The sequence below is a fragment of the Perna viridis genome, chromosome 10 (assembly GCF_037379345.1).
Source record: "Perna viridis isolate PV_CMFRI_1.1 ecotype Kerala chromosome 10, ASM3737934v1, whole genome shotgun sequence".
NCBI classification, from domain to species: Eukaryota; Metazoa; Mollusca; class Bivalvia; order Mytilida; family Mytilidae; genus Perna; species Perna viridis.
The window spans coordinates 24,825,218-24,846,607 of NC_142454.1; the positions used below are offsets into that span (position 1 = coordinate 24,825,218).

At 32.9% G+C, this 21,390-nt stretch overlaps 1 protein-coding gene across 3 annotated transcripts; it reads right to left on the reverse strand.

Annotated features, from left to right (window-relative positions):
- Positions 1–1,028: 1,028 nt before the first annotated feature.
- Positions 1,029–21,099, reverse strand: LOC148605086 (uncharacterized). Of its 3 annotated transcripts, XM_088548609.1 has the most exons (11): positions 20,734–21,099; positions 19,060–19,579; positions 18,021–18,055; positions 17,064–17,385; positions 16,390–16,578; positions 16,036–16,112; positions 15,446–15,803; positions 7,552–7,627; positions 6,833–7,265; positions 4,660–4,844; positions 1,029–4,355 (listed from the first exon to the last, which is right to left on the reverse strand). In XM_088548609.1, exons 1-11 carry the CDS (start codon positions 20,780–20,782, stop codon positions 2,919–2,921), a joined length of 3,681 nt encoding a protein of 1,226 aa, XP_088404735.1. In that variant the 5' UTR covers positions 20,783–21,099; the 3' UTR covers positions 1,029–2,918. The 3 variants fall into 3 exon arrangements, with proteins under 3 accessions (XP_088404735.1, XP_088404737.1, XP_088404736.1); XM_088548611.1 differs by lacking the exons at positions 19,060–19,579; positions 20,734–21,099 and adding an exon at positions 18,473–18,711; XM_088548610.1 differs by lacking the exons at positions 19,060–19,579; positions 20,734–21,099 and adding an exon at positions 18,390–18,711.
- Between the last annotated feature and the right edge of the window lie 291 nt (positions 21,100–21,390).

The window sequence follows — 21,390 nt, forward strand, 5'->3', positions numbered from 1 at the left end:
TCCAGGTTATAAAGCACGCTAAATCTCTTTTGTACTCCGTTTTCAATATCCCCATCTTTTAAAACTTAGTTTTGATACACTTTGCAGTTTGAATTACGTTTTTTATAATTTCGAGTAGCAGTCTAGAAAAAATACCAAATTGCCTGTGCATCATTGTTACAAACCCACTAACTTCATTCCATGTCCTACTCAGAAACAGTTACAGACCTTTAACTAATTTATTTGCATTATGTTGCTGCACTTTTGATGTATATATACAATAGTATAGACTGTACATAAAATTGACCTTTTTGAGGCAGATAAATTAGTGGTGATCTCCTAAAACCAGATCTTTGAACAGAGTGTACTTTGGTCTATAAAAATGGCGTGTGTATGATGTTTTCTTTTCTGAAAAATTAACCATTCTCATAGAATCAAAAAGTGCATGGCTTTTTAGTTAAAATATAACAGTTGATTAAAAAAACATTAATGTTAATTATGTTATTGTTCGTGTGTGTAATAGTTAACGCTGTTTTGGCGGTTGCCTTTAGAGCACAAAACAAATGTCCGCGAAAATATATGCACATTTTGTAATACTTTTACCGTTGAAATCATGGTTTCTATACTTTTTTATTTCCATGGAAACGTTGTTTGGTCTAGGTAATGTATTATTTAATATCAAGTATGTATTTATACTAAGTAATCAAAAGGCGCATACCGTAAGGAAATTACATTATAACAATGTGTACAGGAAAAAAAGCTTGTATAATTTATTAATTCGTGATTTCTTTACAAAATGATTTTTTTATCAGGTTTGCATTTGTCTAGGTATCACTGTCGCATCATTTTTTTTATTTCAGTGCCATGAAAACCGGTAGCGTTATATACACATTTAAAAGTAATCCGTACAAATAGTTACCACCTCTGGTAAAATCTCATTAATAAGTACTAAATGTTTTTTTTTATTGCACTCAAGTATAATAATATCTTTTTTTTCTTCAGCAAAAGCGACGAACCTTGATGGACAACTGTAGTATAAAAAAATGAACCTGAAGAAGAACATTTTATTAAAGCAAATGATAATACCAATTCAATAAATATAAGAAGTTAATTACATCTTAACTCGGGTATGTAATCTTATATAATTTTCTTCTGTCCAAATTAGCTCCAATAATTCCTTAACTTTTAGTTTTATCCCTCCGTTACATCTTAAATTTGCAACCGTGGAAGGGTTTAGATAAAACCACTAGTAAAAATGACATTCAAAAGCACAATCTTTAAAACCCTGAACTAAACAAGTATTACATTGTAATTTTATAAGAAAGTCTGGATCAAATTGCATACGACAATTAATCTGGTTTCTTCTGGTTAATCAAGTTTGAGAGTAAAAAATACGTATAAGGAACACGATATTACATAAGACAAAAACCAGAATAACGCTATTTATATATTTTAGTCATGAATGCTATTAGTTTAAGTCAATTTAATAACAGATGCTATTAGTTTAAGTCAATGTGTTAATAAATGCTATTAGTTAAAGTCAATTTAGCCATAGCAACTATAATCTATTTAAGCAGGATGTACTTTTCACATATATTTAATGCATCGTTTAATATGAATATACAACTTTGAGTACTATGATGAACTAAAATAATAAATAAAAAAAAAACAGAATTGTCTAAATACAAAAACAATTACAATGACTTTTCAGTAGCGTAAAAGAAACATATCAGCAATAATTTAATTTGTGTTCGAAACAAAAATTCATTAAAACATGCACCATGCATTTTATCCTAAAATACCAATGGCAAATACTGTTTTAAAATGTCTGCATGTTACTTTAACACTAAGAAAGATTTTAACTCTACCACTTGTGGACCTGAAAACGCAGTATATATATTAAGAGTTTAAAATATTAGTGTCAATTCATTTAGCAGTTTGTTCTGAAAATGACAATAAAAGGTACTCATTTTTGCTACATTATTGTTTTGTAAAAGCAAAATCTGATGTCTTTAACACATGCCTTGTATATTTAACCCAATACTTAGCAGGGCCTAACGTGAAATAGTAACTGAACGTATTCCCATATGTTAGCTCAACCAGACCAAGAGGTCTATGTGAAACTGTATGCTTTTATTTGGTCGCCATAGTTGAGAATCATTGCCCTTAGAAGGCCTAAACTGATTTTTTTTTCAGGTCTAGTAAATTTGTAAATATCTTCAAACCATTATGATGGAACTTTCAAATGACGAAATGATCCCTAAAACAAGGTCTACTCTGGTTTTAAAATGGAGAGGATGTACATCATTTTTTATGAGGTTTATGTCTATGAAAGCCCGAAAGGGTCAAATATATATGACGACTCACTATTAGAATCATGAAACTTGACATTCCAAATCACTGATTGTTTCGATTCAGGTAACCTTTGAATCACTGAAAATGATCTATGTTACATGTACTAGCTCTGTCTACAAAAGTCTCAAGGATAAAAAAAAATGTACGAAAACGTCTTCTTTGAAGAACGTTTCTTACAAAAATACAATTGATTAACATTGCAGATACCTCTACTAATCACAAAATATTTGTATTACTTAAAAGTTTTGTATGATGTACTGACACAAAATTACATTACTGTTCCATCATATAATTTTCAAAAAAGAAATTATGCCTAATAAAATCAAATATAATAATTTTCGAAATTAAAGAAACGGAAAAATATTTCCTTCGTTTGTAACAAAAAAATATAATCATAGTAAACTAAATATATAATAAAACAAAATATTTACACATTATATCTTATACCTTATACAGTTTTAACATCCTAAAAACGGAAGTTTTAAAATACATTTGAATGTAAATGTCCAACATGATCTTCTTCCACATAAGTTTAAATTATGTAAAGTCTATAAAGTTCTTTTAAATCGATGTACACGATTACCTTAGTGTTTCTTTGATTGTTTGTCCTTCTTTGAGAACATGTCACCGACAGTCTTAACACCAGTTTTAAACAATTCCTTTATTTTAGAAGTAACGGAACCGTTTTCATCTTTCAATATCTCATCAGCAACTTCACCTGGTGCAATCGCATTTCGCGTGTTCCGAATTCGATCCTGGAAAATCTGGACAGATTCACCATACGTTGCTCTTTTTTTACATTTTTCCAACGCGTCGATTCTGTCTTCGAATCCTGATTTCTTTTCTCTCTTCTCGCTTTGTATCATTAATTCAATGTATTCGACTGTACTGAGAGGATCTGGCCGGAGTGCGATTTCTTTTAACCTATTGTTGAGTTTTGATATGACTTCCATCATTATCTGTACCTGGCCCTCGTTTCGTGAAACATCCTCAGCCATTTGCTCCAGCACTTGCTCCTGTGATAAAGATTTCTGAGTGGCTTCTTCGTATTTTTTCTTCATAACATCGTACCTTTTTTTGACTTTCATTTTCGACCATTTAATTATGTAAGGAGTATTGTGATGGTTTGTCCAATGACAGGATTTTGGACATCGGTTGCATTTGCCTTCTCTGTTCATTGCAGAGCATTTTGCTTTGTCGGTGTCATTGGCGTAAGCACATTTTTCGTGGCAGGTGAAATTACAGGTCAGGCAGTTAGTTGTATATTGCCCTTTTCCTGTTAGATCGACCTTTTCTTGGTAATCCTCATCAACCTCGTACTCAAAGTCCTTGTTTGCTAGAATTGCCTGTGCATTCTGCGTAAATATCTGAATTTCTTTTTCGAGCGTATTAATTTGAGACAGTCCAACTTCTATTTCTTGGTGGAGATGCATGATAGCAGTTTCAAGCTTTTGCCTCTTCACAAGAACTTCAGTGGTCAATGAGAGACTCCTTGTTTGAAGATTACTAACGTGATCAAAAAATGTCATACAACTCTGGACACCCATATCCCAAAAAAATGAAGATAGATTGTGAAGAGATTCCTTGGTGTTGTCAACAAAGAGAGCTGAATTATTAAACGTAAAATATGTGTCATAAGGTAATGGAACGCCATCTATTGCCTGTATTCCAGCTAAAACAGGTGGTCGTTGTCCATCGGCAAATGTGACCAAGGTACAGATGTTATCTTTTATGTCATTCCCGAATAAAGCCAATATAGACTCGAAAATATAACGCTGTGTTGCAGTCAGTCTTGCATCTGGTGCCTTTAAGATGAAGCAGACAGCATCAAGTGTTTGGACACCTTGCTCTCCTTTGGCGGTGAAAAGTTGTCTTATTTGATCTATAATAAATTTGTCTTGGTCAAGACCTCTTGTGTCTCCAAAACCGGGTGTGTCAATTAAATTAAGTGTGTAGTTAATTCTGTCCGAAACATTGTTATGGATGGTATAACAAGTCACCCATTCAGTCTGTGAAAAAGCCTAAAAGAGTCAAAATAGTTTTCTTTCAAGATTCTTTTAAATTACTATGGTTTATCTCACAATCCTGTGCAGCAGTTCATCCAATAAGAGTTACATAATAATTTCAGGTCTTAGTGGATTGATTTTAAGGTGCATGCATCGTTTCGTACTAATAATTACAATATCTATTGCAAAAGGTAAATCAATAATTGTACAAATATAAACATCAATTATCTTGCTTTTACTGAATTAGCTAAGCGAAAAATTATGCTATTAAAATTACTCAAAAATAGTTTCACATATTCTGCCGTAAATAGAGTTTTACCTGGTTGCCTTTTTTTTCCTTTTCACATGCCTCAAGATTTATTAGAGTAAATCTGAATGGATCCTCCCACGTTACTCCCATGATGTAATTAGCCATACCGTTAATTAAAGTGCTTTTGCCGCATCCAGTTGCGCCTACTATCATAATGGTTCGCTCTGTTAGAAGCAAGTCACTAGCTGGTTTTCCTGCGAGAGAATACGACAAAGGTCAAGTTCGAATAAAAAAAACAACATTTTTCCTGATTTTAAATTCAATACGCTTGTAACATTGGTTTTTGATAGTCGTTTGAAGGCAAATATTCTTTGAAGGCATTTCAACTTACTCATTTAGATGGGCTACTTAAAACAATACATTTAAAGAAGTTCCCGTAGGGCTAAAGTGAGATTTTGTCTAAATTGGAGATCTTTTGTATTTATTATATAGGGAATTTACCATTGTTTAACACAACAAAAGCATTAAATCGAAATTCTTTGAACAAAACTTAATATCTATCATGAACTAACATTGTACAACATTATCTGAAAAAAAGGTAAATGATACTTTTGAATGTGCTAAGCATACTTCTTAAAGCTTATTTAAAACATAGATTTAAAATCCCTTAAAACAAGTTCAAAATCGCACCAAAAATAAACTAAAAATACTGTTAGGAAGCTTACAAAGATAATACCCCGTTTCAAATGGACTTAGATGTAACATGCTTGTAGGATTTTTTAACTTAAAAGTCATCAAGCAATAGCAATATATTTTCATTCTTGCTTATCTACATATGATGCCAAACCTTTCCAGAAAGTATTATCAAAATCCCTTGCGCGGTTAAGGAGGAATTTTAAAGTCTAACATATAAAGCCCTTAATTTTGATTATCAATTGTTAAAGTCCCCCGACAGTAATTATATTTCAAATGAGGCAACATCCCTTCAGCATCTGCACATGGACTGTTCATATCACAACTCATACGTTATGCCATAGCTTGCCGAAACTACGCATACTTTTCGTATCGCGTTAGACTTCTAACAAATAGGCTTCTTGAACAGGGTCATCACTACAGAAGTTTTATGGTCGTCATCATGAACCTGTGGATAGCTACAGTGTATCCATCTACGCCATGAAAATCTGATTTGTTCAACGTGTCATAGCTTTCCTTTCCTCTTTCCTCGAGCATGACTTTTTTTTATGGACAACTCGGCGGGTTTTTCTAGAAAAGCATAGGACGCTTACCCTACAGGTATACCTGGTCAATGCTCCCAGTTTTTAGTTTTTAGTGAAGTCCGAGTTGCTCATTTGCTTTTGTTACTTTGTATGAATGATTTTAGTTGCTTTATGTTCTTTGTAAAGTATATCTGATCTTCGTCCCTGGATTACATTCTTTTGATTACCGCTATAACCTTGGTTCCCTTGATTACTCTTTCATGCACATCTTCATATAATAACCAAATATTTCTATGCAATTTCTTCAAAATCCTTTGAGCGGTAATGGAAGATTCCACTGGCAACAAATGTGGACAGACGGACTTTCACAGGAGTAAGAAGTCCATTTTTACGCAGCCCTTTAATACCTGAAAACCGTAAGTGATATTCGAAAAGTATTTAAGAAAAACGCAGATAGGGATTTTCATGAGGGATCTTATGAAAAAAAATCAGACCAGAGAAAAGACGGCTGACTATTTAAAGTATGTCATACTTAGCCTGATATTAATCATTGTTCTTTTGAATCCCTTTACTATTTGTAAAACAACACTATATTAGAAACCAATTTAAAACAGAATTGTCAGAATTGAATTAGATGTAAACCTTTTTATCAACAATTTTACACTTGTTGGTGCCTTTTGCAGAACAGTGGAGCCATTTTCAAGCATTCTCAGTCAGCAAGTACTGATATATCAAAGTTCATGACATTTGGTTCACTACAACAAAAATTATTGCATAGAAACGAAAAAGGTATCAGTGACGACGACGAGACAACACCAACGAATGATATTACCATAAATGTTTTGTGGTCGTATAAATACTTACGTTTAGGTAAGTCTTGCACAAATAGAGAAATAAGTATGAAGGTGTCTGATACAAATTTGAACATCTTTAAAGCAAACACTATATTTAAACTTGTTCATTAATATTTCATATAAATACGTTTCTGGATATTTATTTGCCAAATTGGTTAGTAATTAATTCACCTAGATTAAATTTCCTTGTTTTTGCTTTTTCATTTCTAGCAGTTACATTTTCTCGTATTGGGAGCCTATAAACGTTCGGAGGACCGATTTCAATTTTCTCTGCATTTCCCAAAATATGCCTTGCAGGTGACGGTTTGGTAGCAATCGGATTACTTTCTTTCGTGTAGGAACCTTCTGCTCCTCTTGCATCATCCATTATTCGAACTTTAAAGACATACGAAGTGTCAGGTTTAAGGCCAGTTATTGTCAGTTTTGGTTGTGTACAAGCATGATTAGTTGTATAATGTTTCCATCTCCCAACTGGATGTTCTTTAAACATAATTTGATAATTTTCATTTTCATTCAGTCGTCTACTTGTCCGCCATTGAAGAACTAATTCATCTGATTTGCTCTCTGGTGCATAAGGTTGTCCCATATCGTCATCAAATGTTTCCTGTTTAATATTGTATAATAAAATGCACAATTAATTGATCTGCAACGTTAGAGTTCAGAAGTGCAATACGCCTGTACATTAATTGATTAGTTAATTAATTCCACCCAAAAACATTACAAGATACAACATTGCATTTTTATCGGAATAACACATGCCCCAATTTGTACCTCTGTGCCAATTAAAACCTCCTTTTTTGTCGGAAAGCGTAAGACATTACAATTCATGTGTATTTTTATCTGCTTTGGTCTTTTATGGACACCAATGCCATAAAATACGTTAAAGTTACCTTAGCCGATGGTTTTTCAGAGGTTGTTTCGATTTTTTCAAGTTTAGGCTTGATATCCTGATTTCTTTTCGTAATCCTGAAAAGACAACCATTGAGTAAAATGTGCAAAGCTTTAAGTATTTCAATGTTCAGACTAAACATATAAACAGAAAACGAAAAAGGACTTCAAAAACTTAAAATAATTTATTTGGAACAAGTATCCAAATCAGATAAGAGAAAGTCTTATGTTTCGACTATCATTTACCATTTGAAGTTCTAAGATGATTTTTGTCCAAGGATAACGCGCCACATGTTACCATGTAGACATATGTCCTTCAACAATGTAAAAGCAAAATACAAGCATTTTAAGCATGTATGAAAGAAAAAGTTGTCGTTAGAAAAAAATTTTCAAAGCACTTTTTTTTAAACTATTAACATAATTCTGGCGCAAATCTTATACGTAACAAATACATTCCGTTTTCAATTGGTAATAGGTAATCTAATCTACATGTACATCAATGAAATGAAGGTAAAAAAAAAATAAAGTTATATGTGGTTTGAACATTTCGAACGTTAAACCTAACCAATCATGAAAAACAAGTATTAAAATGCTTTTTTGTCTGAATAAAATATATAAAACGCCCAATATTTATATTTTTTTTTGTTTTATGTATACATTAAGATTATATTCTCCAGTTGGATATTATATAACACAGTCTTCTTGCTATCAGAAAAGATGAAATTGAATAAAAAGTAACACTAAAGATCATTTTATTTAATTCAATACATGTGTTTACATATATAAACAACTGTCATCTACTTTGGTCACAATTTTGACAAATCGAATGTTATTTGTCGTTTGGTAATTGGAATTGCATCTGTAGTGTTGGATTAAATACCGACATCATTACAATAGAAGAGGGAACATCTTGACATAGTAGAAACATTCATTGAAAAATGCCCCATTTTGATAGGTTATTATTTCAATCAGAATTCGACCTTTTTAGTTAGTCGTATAGTTTAGAAAAACTGCCCATTGGCAATAATGGTGGCTACCACAAATTGTTATTGAAAAAACTTTAAACAATGGCAGCATATACCTTACATTGCTATAGTTGAAATATTTGCATAAAAAGAAGCTAGATAAATGACCACTCCAGAATAGAATTAACAAAAAACACTGTTATATCAATTTAATGCTAATTTATTATAGCAAACTATTATACATGAAGACGTTACAAGTAAAACACGAATAGTTTAATAATTAAATTTTATCAGCGTTTTACAATTCATGCGATCATTACCTTTGAAAAATTCAAACCTCGTCTGATTTTAGTTTAATTTAACTACCACTGTTTAAAAATATTTTATAATTTTTATCTATAATAATTATTGAAAAGTTCTTTTTATTTTACACGAAATACTTCACTCTATGCATAAAAGGGCAATATACATGCAAAAAAGGTGATGAAATATGTGACTGCAAAGAAACTGAGGCTTCTCGGTCATTTTAAAAATTCATATTTTTAATTTATCAAGTCTGTAATTTACAAACTAAACATATTGCATCCATTTTTGTTTTACATCAAGGTAATAACCTTACTTAACTTTTAAATTTTGATTTCTGAATATTCTTCCTAAAGCAGTCTTTTCGACTCACCTAATTTCCATTACGCTCGTAGAAATACATTCCGGACCGAATAAATAAAATGTGTTTGGAATATACAACAAGCAATGTAATTTAAACAGCGTCTAAGCGAAAAACAAATTCTGCACCTGTATAGCCGCGTTAACTTATTTATATTGTGATAATCATGAAGCTTATCAGAATCTCTTAAAAGTTTAAAAGTCACATTAACAAATTATTGGTGGTAGCTGTCTTTTTCATTTGTAGAATAACTCACATGTTTCCATTCTTTACTCAGTGTAATGCACATACAGCGGATATATATTGACAAATGACTTAAAGGTACAATTGTGTAAGTGAACGCCACGTAGCGGTAATTATAGGCGAACGTAACGTCATTGTAGAAAAAAATTGATAATCTATTACCGTCAATAGCCATTCGGCTACTGGGACTTGTAATGATCGAAGAATAACCAGTTTCTAGCTTGCTAATTTTCTTTCATATTCGAATACATAGTGAAAGTGTGTTATTTTCCGATTTTCCGTTTTGTTTTTCGTTTTTTTTTTTTTTTTTTTTTTTTTTTTTTCGATATTTCAAATATATTTCATGATAATTTTTTTAGCGGAAGAAGCGTTGAAACTTTTGACAGAAATCATGATTTCACGGGTTAATGACCTCTCTTTGTAGTACAGCTTTCGATTAGCTGTAATCAATCCAACATACAAAAGAACTTGTGTCACTGGACACACAAGTAACTAATCTTGTATATAAGCGATGGCAAATTTTCAAACTGATAATACCATGTTTTATTATTTTGCCCAATGTAGTCTGGTATAAACTTCATATAGTGAAGCAATTTGAATATATCATGCTGAATAGCATGGGTTGAAAGGGGTTTTGATATTATTACAATTTTATAAATAATCAAATCGGCATTAATATTTGTAGCTTGAATTCAGGCGATTAGGAAATCAAATATCTTAAATCATCACTGTGAGCAAAGCCGTAGATACGAATAAGCAGAGGGCACATTTTATTGAAAACTTGCTATCATTATCATAGGAAAAAGGATTAAAGTGTGGTAACAAACTTTATTATCTACCGTATTTAAAACTTTGCGTTGGATTGACGCATATGGTGTATTAAAAACACCAAAAGGACATGTAGTTAATCTGAGTTTATGAAACAACCTTAACACAAAATAACAAAAATTACAATTCGACCAACTTTTAATTGCATGTGCAAAAGAGTAATCAAAGGAATCAAGGTTATGCGGTAATCAAATAATACCAAAACAAAATAACACAAAACAAACGAAAAGAAAGTGAACCTAAAAATTCTGTGTTTGTAAATGTGAGCATTTTTTTGTATCTTGGATGACAATTCCTGACGTTCATACCTAAATAACAATCATATTAAATTCTGAGTTGATTTATTTAAAAAGTAATAATATTTGAAGTAGCAAATAAATTTCAAAGAAGGACAATAACTCGAACACGCTAAACAGATTTACATAGAAATTCGGACTGATATATCACATTATGCTAAATATTTTATTTTTACGTCAGAATTTGGCTAAACATTACGGTTTTGGAGATATATCCGAAAAATCTCTGTCTGACCGCTGTTCTATTTTTAGTAATGACGGCCACGTTTTTCGATGGATCAACATTCCCAGATCAGTTCTTTGCAAAACACCCTAAGAAACATTGATTCGAAGTTTATTTCTAATTGGTAGAGTACTGTCAGAGGAGAAAAACGGCAATAACTCCAACATGTTCATCGCCTGAATATAGCCGAAATATTTTTATGTTAAACCCCGATAATCAATCAATCAACCAACCAACATGGCTTAACAGATTTACATGAAAATTTGACCACTGATAGACCTCTCGCTAAACTCTTTTATCCTTTGTCAGAATTTTGCTAAACTTATGGATTTGGAGATAGATGCGAAAAACGAGGAAAGGAAAACTATGACACGTTGAACAAATCAGTTTTCATGGTGCAGATGGATACACCGTAACGGTCCATGATGACAACCATAAAACTTCTGTAGTGATGACCCTGTCCAAGAAGCCTATTTGTTAGAAGTCTAACGCGATACAAAAATTCTGCGTAGTTTCGGCAAGCTCTGGCATAACGTGTGAGTTGTGATATGAACACTCCAAACGCAGGTTTGAAGTTTCCATTTAAACATTTCCCTAATTTGATCCAATATATATATAGAAGGGTCTGAAAAATTTCCAAAGATGTTAGAACTGTCAAATTTGCCATGCAAGGTGTTGGTCGTTCCCTCCGCGGGACTCGAACTCGTACCGCTGTGACATCTATGGCAACACCGCCTGCACTAATTACAGCGCCCTAGACCACTCGGCCAGCTAGGCTATAAAATATAGCTTTTGCTGGCCGGGTCATTCCTCCTCGTAGGATTAATCTAGGGCTTAACTTTGTACACGATAAATGGTAGTATGGACAGTTCATCTAATTGTTATTATGTAGGATAGAGGATCAAATTAATGATGCATGTCACAACAAATCAATATTATACAATGTCTCAGAGGGAACGACCAAAAATTTGCTTCGCAAATTTGACAGTTCTAACATCGTTGGGAATTTTTCAGACCCTTCTATAAGTTTATGTTATCTTCCCTGTATCAATTTGATCCGATGGAGCAATGTAGCGAATAGAGTCGTCACATTCTGAGACGTTGTATATACATATAACCCTAACATGGTACAAGTCATCATGCAAAACCAATATACCAAATGTTTACAGATTCCCTCATATAGAAGCTGACAAATCTGTTTAGAAAAATGTCCATTACGTACCGCCTGAAAAATTACCAAAGTTGATCGAAGAACAGGAAGTAAATGAGCAAGAAACCTGAAAAGGGAAGACATGGTAAAAGTCATCATGAAAAAAGTTATGAGCCCATTATTTAAGCATCAGCTTCCATAGAAGCTGCGAAACCTGTTACGAAAAATGTAACAAAAGGACCGATAAGGTGATTGCGATATAGCCCCTAAACAATTAAAAGATTACCCTTAGTTTCATTTAAGGAGGACCATATGAGATCAATCTTTGATATTATGATAACATCAGTGAACACTTGCAGTGTTAATAATACAATTACATAGACCTTTTTGGGCCCTTCATGAAATAGTAGCAGTACAACCCTCTCCCCTTAATCATCCTGACCTTCCTTTGGTGGTGTAGCACCTTATGATACAATTTAAAAATTTTAAAAAGATCAGTTTAATTCAGGACCCCCTAATTCCATTCCAACTTTCTTTTTGTGGATTGACACATTGCGGTAAAACAGAACCATTCTTATTTACTCATGTTACTGTCCGTCCAACATTAAAAATGCATCTATTTTGCACCTTTTTGGCTCCTCATTCCAAAACAAACTTTATGTCATAAACCTAAAATCAATCTACGCCTTCCTTTGGTTGTATGGCACCTTGTCGTTCAATGTAAAATCTATTTACTTGAGGTAGTTATTGTCCAGATAATATCAGGAACTCATCAAGTTGTTTCTATAGACAGTAGTTATGATTTGATAGAAGAAGATAGTAATTTTCAAGATAAAAACGATTTACAAACAGTTGTTACCTCTTTTGTCATAAAATTGATTATTCAAGCCAAAAATGTTATTGATGGAAAGTTCAGTGAGAAAAGAAACTAACAAACAAAAGTTACCGAGGAACCCACTGCTGAAAATGAAAAGCTGAGAGAGTCAATGGCTGAACAAAATAAAACTATTGGGTAATTTAAAATAGAAGTTGCTAGTAACAAAACTACAGACACACTTTGGATGGCTTAATACAATCAGCAGTATAGCAGACAATTTAATGTTAAAGTAATGAACTACACAGAAAATCCAACTGAAAGCACTAACGACTTGTTTATTAATGAGACAGCCTAGTACAATATAATGAAAGAAAGAAAGGAGCCTACCACTGGAAAAGACCTTTAACTTAGTTGATGATGTTAAAAGCATAATATGAATTTGATTTCTTAACATAGAGATGAAAAAGGTTGTGGACAGTGCATGGCACTTTAGTTGTGCAGTTTATACAAAGATTTAGTCACCGGGAAAACGCATGATATTTGATATTTTCAAAATGGCTGCCTTAGGTCAAAATCCGGGACATTGCATTATCTCAACAACATGAATAGCTACAAATCTGAAAATAGGTCTGTTAAAAAAGATGAATAGGCATAACAATACAATATTAAAATAGGAAACTTACACAGTTGCCAGGCGACATTCGCTATTCCTCGCAATGGTAATTCTAGTTAAATTGTCGAACACGAAGTCGAAGGCGGTGACTTATTTTTTTTTTACTGTGTTTCTTCTTATTATTATTATTATTTTAATTCTCCTGTTATAAAAATTGTAGAAAGTGTCAGCCCTTTTTCTCAAAAGTGGCTGGTTCGATTGAGATGAAACTTTCCAGGAAGTTAGAACTACTCTTCAAAGGGTGCAGAACTTCAAAAAATAAATTTCCAGCTGCCGCCATTTTTTCAAAATGCCCGCCGGAATAAAGGTACCAATTTTTTACACCGGAAATTGGAACATCGAATATCTAAAAAACTGTTGATCAGACTTTGACCAAACTTGGTATATATATTCAGCTCAGTGGACCAAACAAAATTCTGGGAAAAAAAATGGCGGTTGAAAATTTTAATTTGTCCGATTTTGATGAATATTAAAATCTAGGTTCTTAAATTCGTCCCGGTTAAAAATCTGCCGCTCAATCGATAATTTGAACTACGTATCGACCGCAATTTTCAAAATGGCCGCCACCGCCCTAAATATCAAAGTTGTTCGGTTTCGATTATATCCAGCTTCTTTACGCAGCCCCCATTAGTAATTAAGAGATTAATTGACGACATCGTTCACAAAAGACAGACAAGATAAAGGGGGAACTTCAAGACGTTTCGAGAAAACATAAATTTTAGCTTTACATTTCTTTTATTTTTAACAAAACACAACATGTTGAAAAATAGTTTAAATGTCTTAAAATTAAGAGAAATTTAATTTGGTTTCGTTCCAATAAAAATTTTGAAATGTACATGTACCGATTACGCATTGTTTTACATTTCAAAACTGTGATCAGGTTGGTCATCGATCATTGGTTATCGATCTGTCGGCGATCATGCAGTCAGCGACCATTCACTCAGTGGTCATCCTTCATCATAAAGTTGCGCTGGTCTGTTCATTATTATTTTAATTCTCCTGTCATAAAAATTGTAGAAAGTGTCAGCCCTTTTTCTCAAAAGTGGCTGGTTCGATTGAGATGAAACTTTCCAGGAAGTTAGAACTACTCTTCAAAGGGTGCAGAACTTCAAAAAATAAATTTCCAGCTGCCGCCATTTTTTCAAAATGCCCGCCGGAATAAAGGTACCAATTTTTTACACCGGAAATTGGAACATCGAATATCTAAAAAACTGTTGATCAGACTTTGACCAAATTTGGTATATATATTCAGCTCAGTGGACCAAACAAAATTCTGAAAAAAAAATGGCGGTTGAAAATTTTAATTTGTCCGATTTTGATGAATATTAAAATCTAGGTTCTTAAATTCGTCCCGGTTAAAAATCTGCCGCTCAATCGATAATTTGAACTACGTATCGACCGCAATTTTCAAAATGGCCGCCACCGCCCTAAAAATCAAAGTTGTTCGGTTTCGATTATATCCAGCTTCTTTACGCAGCCCCCATTAGTAATTAAGAGATTAATTGACGACATCGTTCACAAAAGACAGACAAGATAAAGGGGGAACTTCAAGACGTTTCGAGAAAACATAAATTTTAGCTTTACATTTCTTTTATTTTTAACAAAACACAACATGTTGAAAAATAGTTTAAATGTCTTAAAATTAAGAGAAATTTAATTTGGTTTCGTTCCAATAAAAATTTTGAAATGTACATGTACCGATTACGCATTGTTTTACATTTCAAAACTGTGATCAGGTTGGTCATCGATCATTGGTTATCGATCTGTCAGCGATCATGCAGTCAGCGACCATTCACTCAGTGGTCATCCTTCATCATAAAGTTGCGCTGGTCTGTTCAGTGACTGTACCAGAATTTCAAGTACCAAAATTGTACAGCACATGTTAATTACTATATCAATTATTGGAACGAGTGTTCATTAAATGATCCATCATCGTAAATTCAACCACCTGAATCCCAAATGACAATTTACATGACTAAAAAGGAATCTAAATCTAGAGCGAATCTGAATGCAAAACAAGAGTGTCATAAAACTTACCTTTTCTTAAGTGTGTCCATATCTGTCGATATTTTATGGTCTCTGTATTTCTTCATAGTTTGATGTTTCTTTGCACAAACGTTGCAGAGTGGTTTTTGTTCACCACAGTCTATACAAAAGCTAGATGCGGAGTTTTCTCGTCCTAATGATGTACATATAGCACACGGAATAGCCTCGTTGCTTAGCTCAAAAATGGTGTGGTCCCTATTTTCTTCTTGTACGTTGTGAAATTCTAGGCAAACGTCACACATATTCTCGTCACAGTTTTCACAGTAGTGAATAGCAGCTGATATTTTTTCATCATACTCACATGGTTCACACAATGGATAATCTTTTGTTTCGGTAGGTGCCTGTGGATCTACAACAAAACATGATAATGATATTTGTCAAGCAAACTTACGCATAATGACATTCAAATATGATAACTATATTACTTCCATGTCATATTATAAAAGTTATTCAAATTATTTGACGAAAGTGTTGACGCTTTCCCTGAAAACTTTTGAATGTTACTTTAAATAAAAATGAAAAAAATAAGTTACCAAGATTTGACTATTTAAGATTATGGATTGTTTACAGATTAAAATTACCCTCGAATCTTTTAATTACGGGCTGTCCATATTCCTTCTGGTCCTCGCTTTCATTCGATTTTCTTGAGATGGTTGACCTTAAAGTTATAATGAAATGTATTACGCATAACTGTTTTATTTGGTTTATTTTATATAAGAAATTGAATTGAATATAATTGCTTATAAATTTGAATATATAAAGGAAAACTCATTATTGTAGTTTTCTTCTTTAATTTGCAAATACCGGGATTTAGGGAATTTTTTGTTTGAGTGTAGTCTGTATTTCAAGTCTGTCATACAGGTGCACAATCATTTTGCTCTAATTTTTTATTTTTTTTTGTTTTGTTTTGACAAAAAAAATTCAAAAACATCTACCTTATAAGGTGTGCCGTCATATCATTCGACAGCTCATGATTCCTGGTCATTTTCATTGCCTTGTGGTCCTCAGCACATGCATCGCAAATAGGGACATTACAATCTTTACAACACACAGAGGCATCACAGTCGCAGTTGTCACATTTAATAGATTTGCCATGCGTTCGTAACTCAGTCAAAGTATGTAGCCTATTGAAATATTCAGATGTTGCATTTTAGATCTAAATTAAATTTCTAATTATTTTAGATATGGAGTAAGTCTAGAAAACCATACGGCAAAGATAAAACTAGAACGAGAAAAAAATATCAAATTGTAGAAATCGAGTATACTTATCACTGGATAAGACTACACAAACGTATAAACATTTAAGCAAAACAAAAATACAATATTAAAGAGTATATTAGTTGCATTAGAATGGACGTAACTGTATTGTGATTCATCGCTATCTTTAACGGTGGCAAATATCCGTTTCATGTAACTGGCTCTACTTATGCGTTTTAAGTAAACTCAAAGTGAAATTGTCAATCAACGATTATTGAATCTATTACAGTAATCTCCTACGTTTGCAATACAAAATAAGACTTAAATCTTGTGAAAGGAATATGAATCATATGCCATTTTATACATATATTTTTTATTGAAATTAATAATCTATGTAAATTGTCTTATAAACCTGTTTTTCTTCGGCACCAAATGTGCGTCTTTACAGATCTGACAGAGATATTCATCGCATTCTTCACACTTCTGAGTAGCATCGCGTTCTTTTTTGTTGTATTTACAAGGCTCGCACATCATTACCTGTGTAACTGTTTTAAGCATATTTTGAATTTCTTCTAGAATATGATTGGCAGAGAATTTCATTGACAGATGTTTCGTTGTACAGGTTGTACACATCAGTTCTGTACATTCCTTACAGACCTTTACCGCCGCTGTATCTTTTCCTTTGAACTTACATGGTTCGCATCGCGGGACTTCAATTAAAACATCAGAGTCTCCTGAATTAAAGATACACTGTGAAAATTCGTTTATTTCTTGATACCAATTATTGTGGTTTAGGGGTAAATAGTCCGTATATTCTTCAATTCGTGGATTTAAAACTGCAACATACAGATGCATGGGAGTTTTTCTTTTCGTTGGTTTACGAAAATTGGTACCCCACAAATTATGCACCTTTCGCAGAAGTATATATTAAGTGAGTATAAATGCAAATATTACCTCAATTTTATATTCGTCTGCACCCTACGTCATAATCATTATTCAACTATGTTTTGTATAAATGATTTTTTTTGAAAGGCCATCCTCTGACAAAACTAATACTAAAAAATTTTAAATGCTCACAACTGTTTTGTTATAAAGTCAAATACATGTAGATACGTTGTATTAAGCATATGAACATCAAGTCCTTAGCGAATTTAAATATTTTTAGTGCTTGTTTCTAAAATGTTGCAAGTATTAGAATTCAAATTTAATAAAAGTGTTCAAAGGGCAATGTACTCATTTACATTGCAGTATGATTCTAATTTAAAGTAAGCTACTTTTTTTGCGATAAACAGACACCTCTCTCCGAATCAAAGACTGTTTCCTCTCTTATAAGTGTAAAGACTACATAAACAGTGAAAACAATAGTTACCCTCCTCTCCAGATCCTTTTCTATCATGTGGATTTCTGTAAAGCAATTTAAGATATGATTACGTCGTGTTTTATAACAAATAAGCAACTTCATGGATGTTTTGATATTTAATAAATAACACACCGCCCATTCTGTCAGACTTAATTTGAAAATCTACACAAATTTAAAAACTTGGAATTAAAGGAACAACAAATACACCTTCTTCTGCTTCTTTTCAAGACTTAATTTGTACATAGACTATCAAGACATTTAAAATTGAATCTTTATGACAAACGTAATTATTTTTAGTTTTCAATATTGTAAAAACCCTCTTTTCAAGGGGAATGTGCCAGCATCTCCACTGTATGAAGTATATATTTGAAAGTTGACCTGTTATTGTCGAGCCTGTGATCTGTACCCTGACTCTTTGTAGAACACCGCCTCTATGATCTCTGGGTACATGGCCTGCTCACCTCGAGTGCGAGAGGTTGTGGGTATGATCCCTGGCCGGGTCAGGTCAGGAGTTCTAAATTGTTACTAATTATCTTCCGACAAGCACTTGGTACAAATAGAGATAGATTTGCAATAGGTTTGCTCAAAGTCCGACTAATGTGTCCTGTTGGACTGACAGGCCTAAATGTGAGCTACTGTGCTTCCGTGATATAGCTCAATTAAATTCAGGTTCAGCATTTTGGACTAGTTCTTTCTCAACAAGCATAACTGGAGAAGAACGTAAGATATCCAATAAACATGATACATCTTTTCAGAAACAGATAACGAATAAACTACAATATTTATAGTGGTAAACATTTGGTAATATTGGTAATTTGTAAAAAAAAAAATCCTCTTGATCTGTTCTGATTATATCATACTACATCACCGAGGGACGGACAGACGGTTGGATGGAAACACACTTCAATGAAACAGATGAGTTCTAAATATTTTGTTACAAAGTGTAAAATAAATGGAATAAAGACCAAAACTCATACTTCAATTTAACTTTAAGTGCTGAACTGACTTGACAAGCATCGTTCTAAAATTATAAATTATATGTACCTACCTCAGTACAAAGGTTGCGGTGTCAAACATTATGTTATGATTTCTCGTCATTTTCATCGCTTTATGTTGATCCGCACAGACAACACAGAGAAGCTCTGGCTCTTCACAGTCTTCGCAGAAACCGGCTGCTGGTACTTTCTTGTCACTCTCTTTACACGGTTCACAAAACAGTTCTTCGCCAATTGGTAGCATGTTGTAGTTTTTGTTCCGTCTTTGAGATAGGTGGGCAGTTTTGCATTCACAGCACAGAAATTCCTCACATTCTTTGCAGGCAAATTTTGCTTCAGACATTCTCTGTTTGTATTGGCATGGGTCGCAATGTTTGGGTGGATTAATGAATTCTGAAAGTTTCACATCAATGATATCGTGACATTTGGTCGCCTTCTGGGTTTTATGACTCGTCGTACAAACTTCACAGTACTTTTCAGTGCAATCCTTACAATAGTATAAAGCAGGTATGCCTGGTTTTCCGCTATTACTGCATGGCTCACATTCATGTTTAATGTTACTTTCGTCCGTCTCTATATATATAATTATCCAATGAGACGAGACATAATGAAATTTATTTACTTTTAATACGGAATATTTCAGATTTTTTATTTAATAATTTTTAGTTTACTATATTTACTTAACACTTTTATGGATTTTAAGTACTTTCGTTTTGTTATTGTTGTTGTTAATTTGGGTCGTTTTTTTTTTTTTTGTTTTTTTTTTTTTTGCATCCCAGTCTTATATAGTAACCTTTTGACATGATCGATCCATTGTGCTGCAACGTAAGAATAAACTTGAAGAGGACTTTAAAACGCACAAATCAATTTAACTTTTTCCACTTATACCTGAAGGATAAAGATGATTTTAGTAATAAATGGTCCTCGTAATGGTAATCAATACGAGTTTATCCTTTGATCTCAGAGGCACTGAGAGGCTGCTTGCAGTCTGACAGAAAGTTAACATATAATAAAGAGTAAGGATTATGACTTTTTGTATCTTTGACAAAAAGACAATATTTTAATCTACCCCGGACTCGATTTTTTATGAGCAACTCGGCGGATGTTTCTAGAAAAGCAGAGGACGCTAACCCTACCGGTGCACCTGGTCCTAATCCCAGTTTTTAGTGGAGTCCGAGTTGCTCATTGCTTTTGTTACTTTGTATGTATGATTTTAGTTACTTCATGTTCTTTGTTGTGTATGTCTGTTTTCCATGTCTAGTCTTTGTCCCTGGATTATATTCTTTTGATTACCGCTATAACCTTGGCTCCCTTGATTACTCTTGAATAATTCACATTTTTTTTAGATATTTAATTATAAATTCTAGTTGATGTAAAGGGTATAAGTATTTTTTTTAAAATATTCATTTATTAAACTTAGTCCCCTTACTGATTACACCCGCCTTATTCACGTTAAACTATTCTAAACCAGTTTTAATATGAAAAGGATGTTTTACTTACCCATCCAGATTCATCTGTTATTTCTATTTCTTGTGAATCATGGTCCATTTTTATAGATTTTTATATTTCTCTTCTTTCCAATGTGTAAAGAAGGCACAAATTTAGAAAAGCTGGCTTAAAATAAAGGTTTTAGACAACGTTCATTGGAATAAATATTCAGCGATGGGGAACAGGATTATAAAGCACCTGCTAAAACGGTTGATGTAGGTTATTAAGATTTCACTTACCCATTCCTGGTAATTCTGTAATTTCTGTTTCCTGAATATCATCGTCCATTTCTATTGATTTACAAATCTCTTCTTTCCTGTGTGAATTGAAGCGGCAATTTATGGAAATGAACTTTTTTTACATATATATCACATTGGTCTTGTTTTGACCATAACTATAGTGTAATGACCAAATAAACTGTCGTTTATTACAATGTCCAGCGGGAGAAAGTATCTTGAACAAAACAGATATAGATGCAAATGTATGCAAAATATTGCAGCTTGATCGTAACAATAAACAATTACAACAAAACTGCAATTTAAAAAAAATACAAACAAACAAAACGCAAGGGTGTCTGTCTTAATGATTACCGTTGACAAAGAATTTGAATAATGCAAGCCAGGGTTTTTACATATTTTTGTCTTATCTAAAAGTATTCCCTCTCTTCCGTAATAATCGGAAATGTATTGGTTGTTCTGTTCTTCTGTCAAGCACCAAGCAGGCCAACCTGAACTTTCTTGTTTGATTTTTAAGAAATGATTAATAAATTCAGCAAATAAACCACCTTTCTTTTCATCTTCGTCATATTGCGAGAATTGTGCAAAATGATACACTTCGTGAATTTTTAAAATTTGATATCCCTTTTGAATGGCTTTAATAATTTCAGGGGTACACCA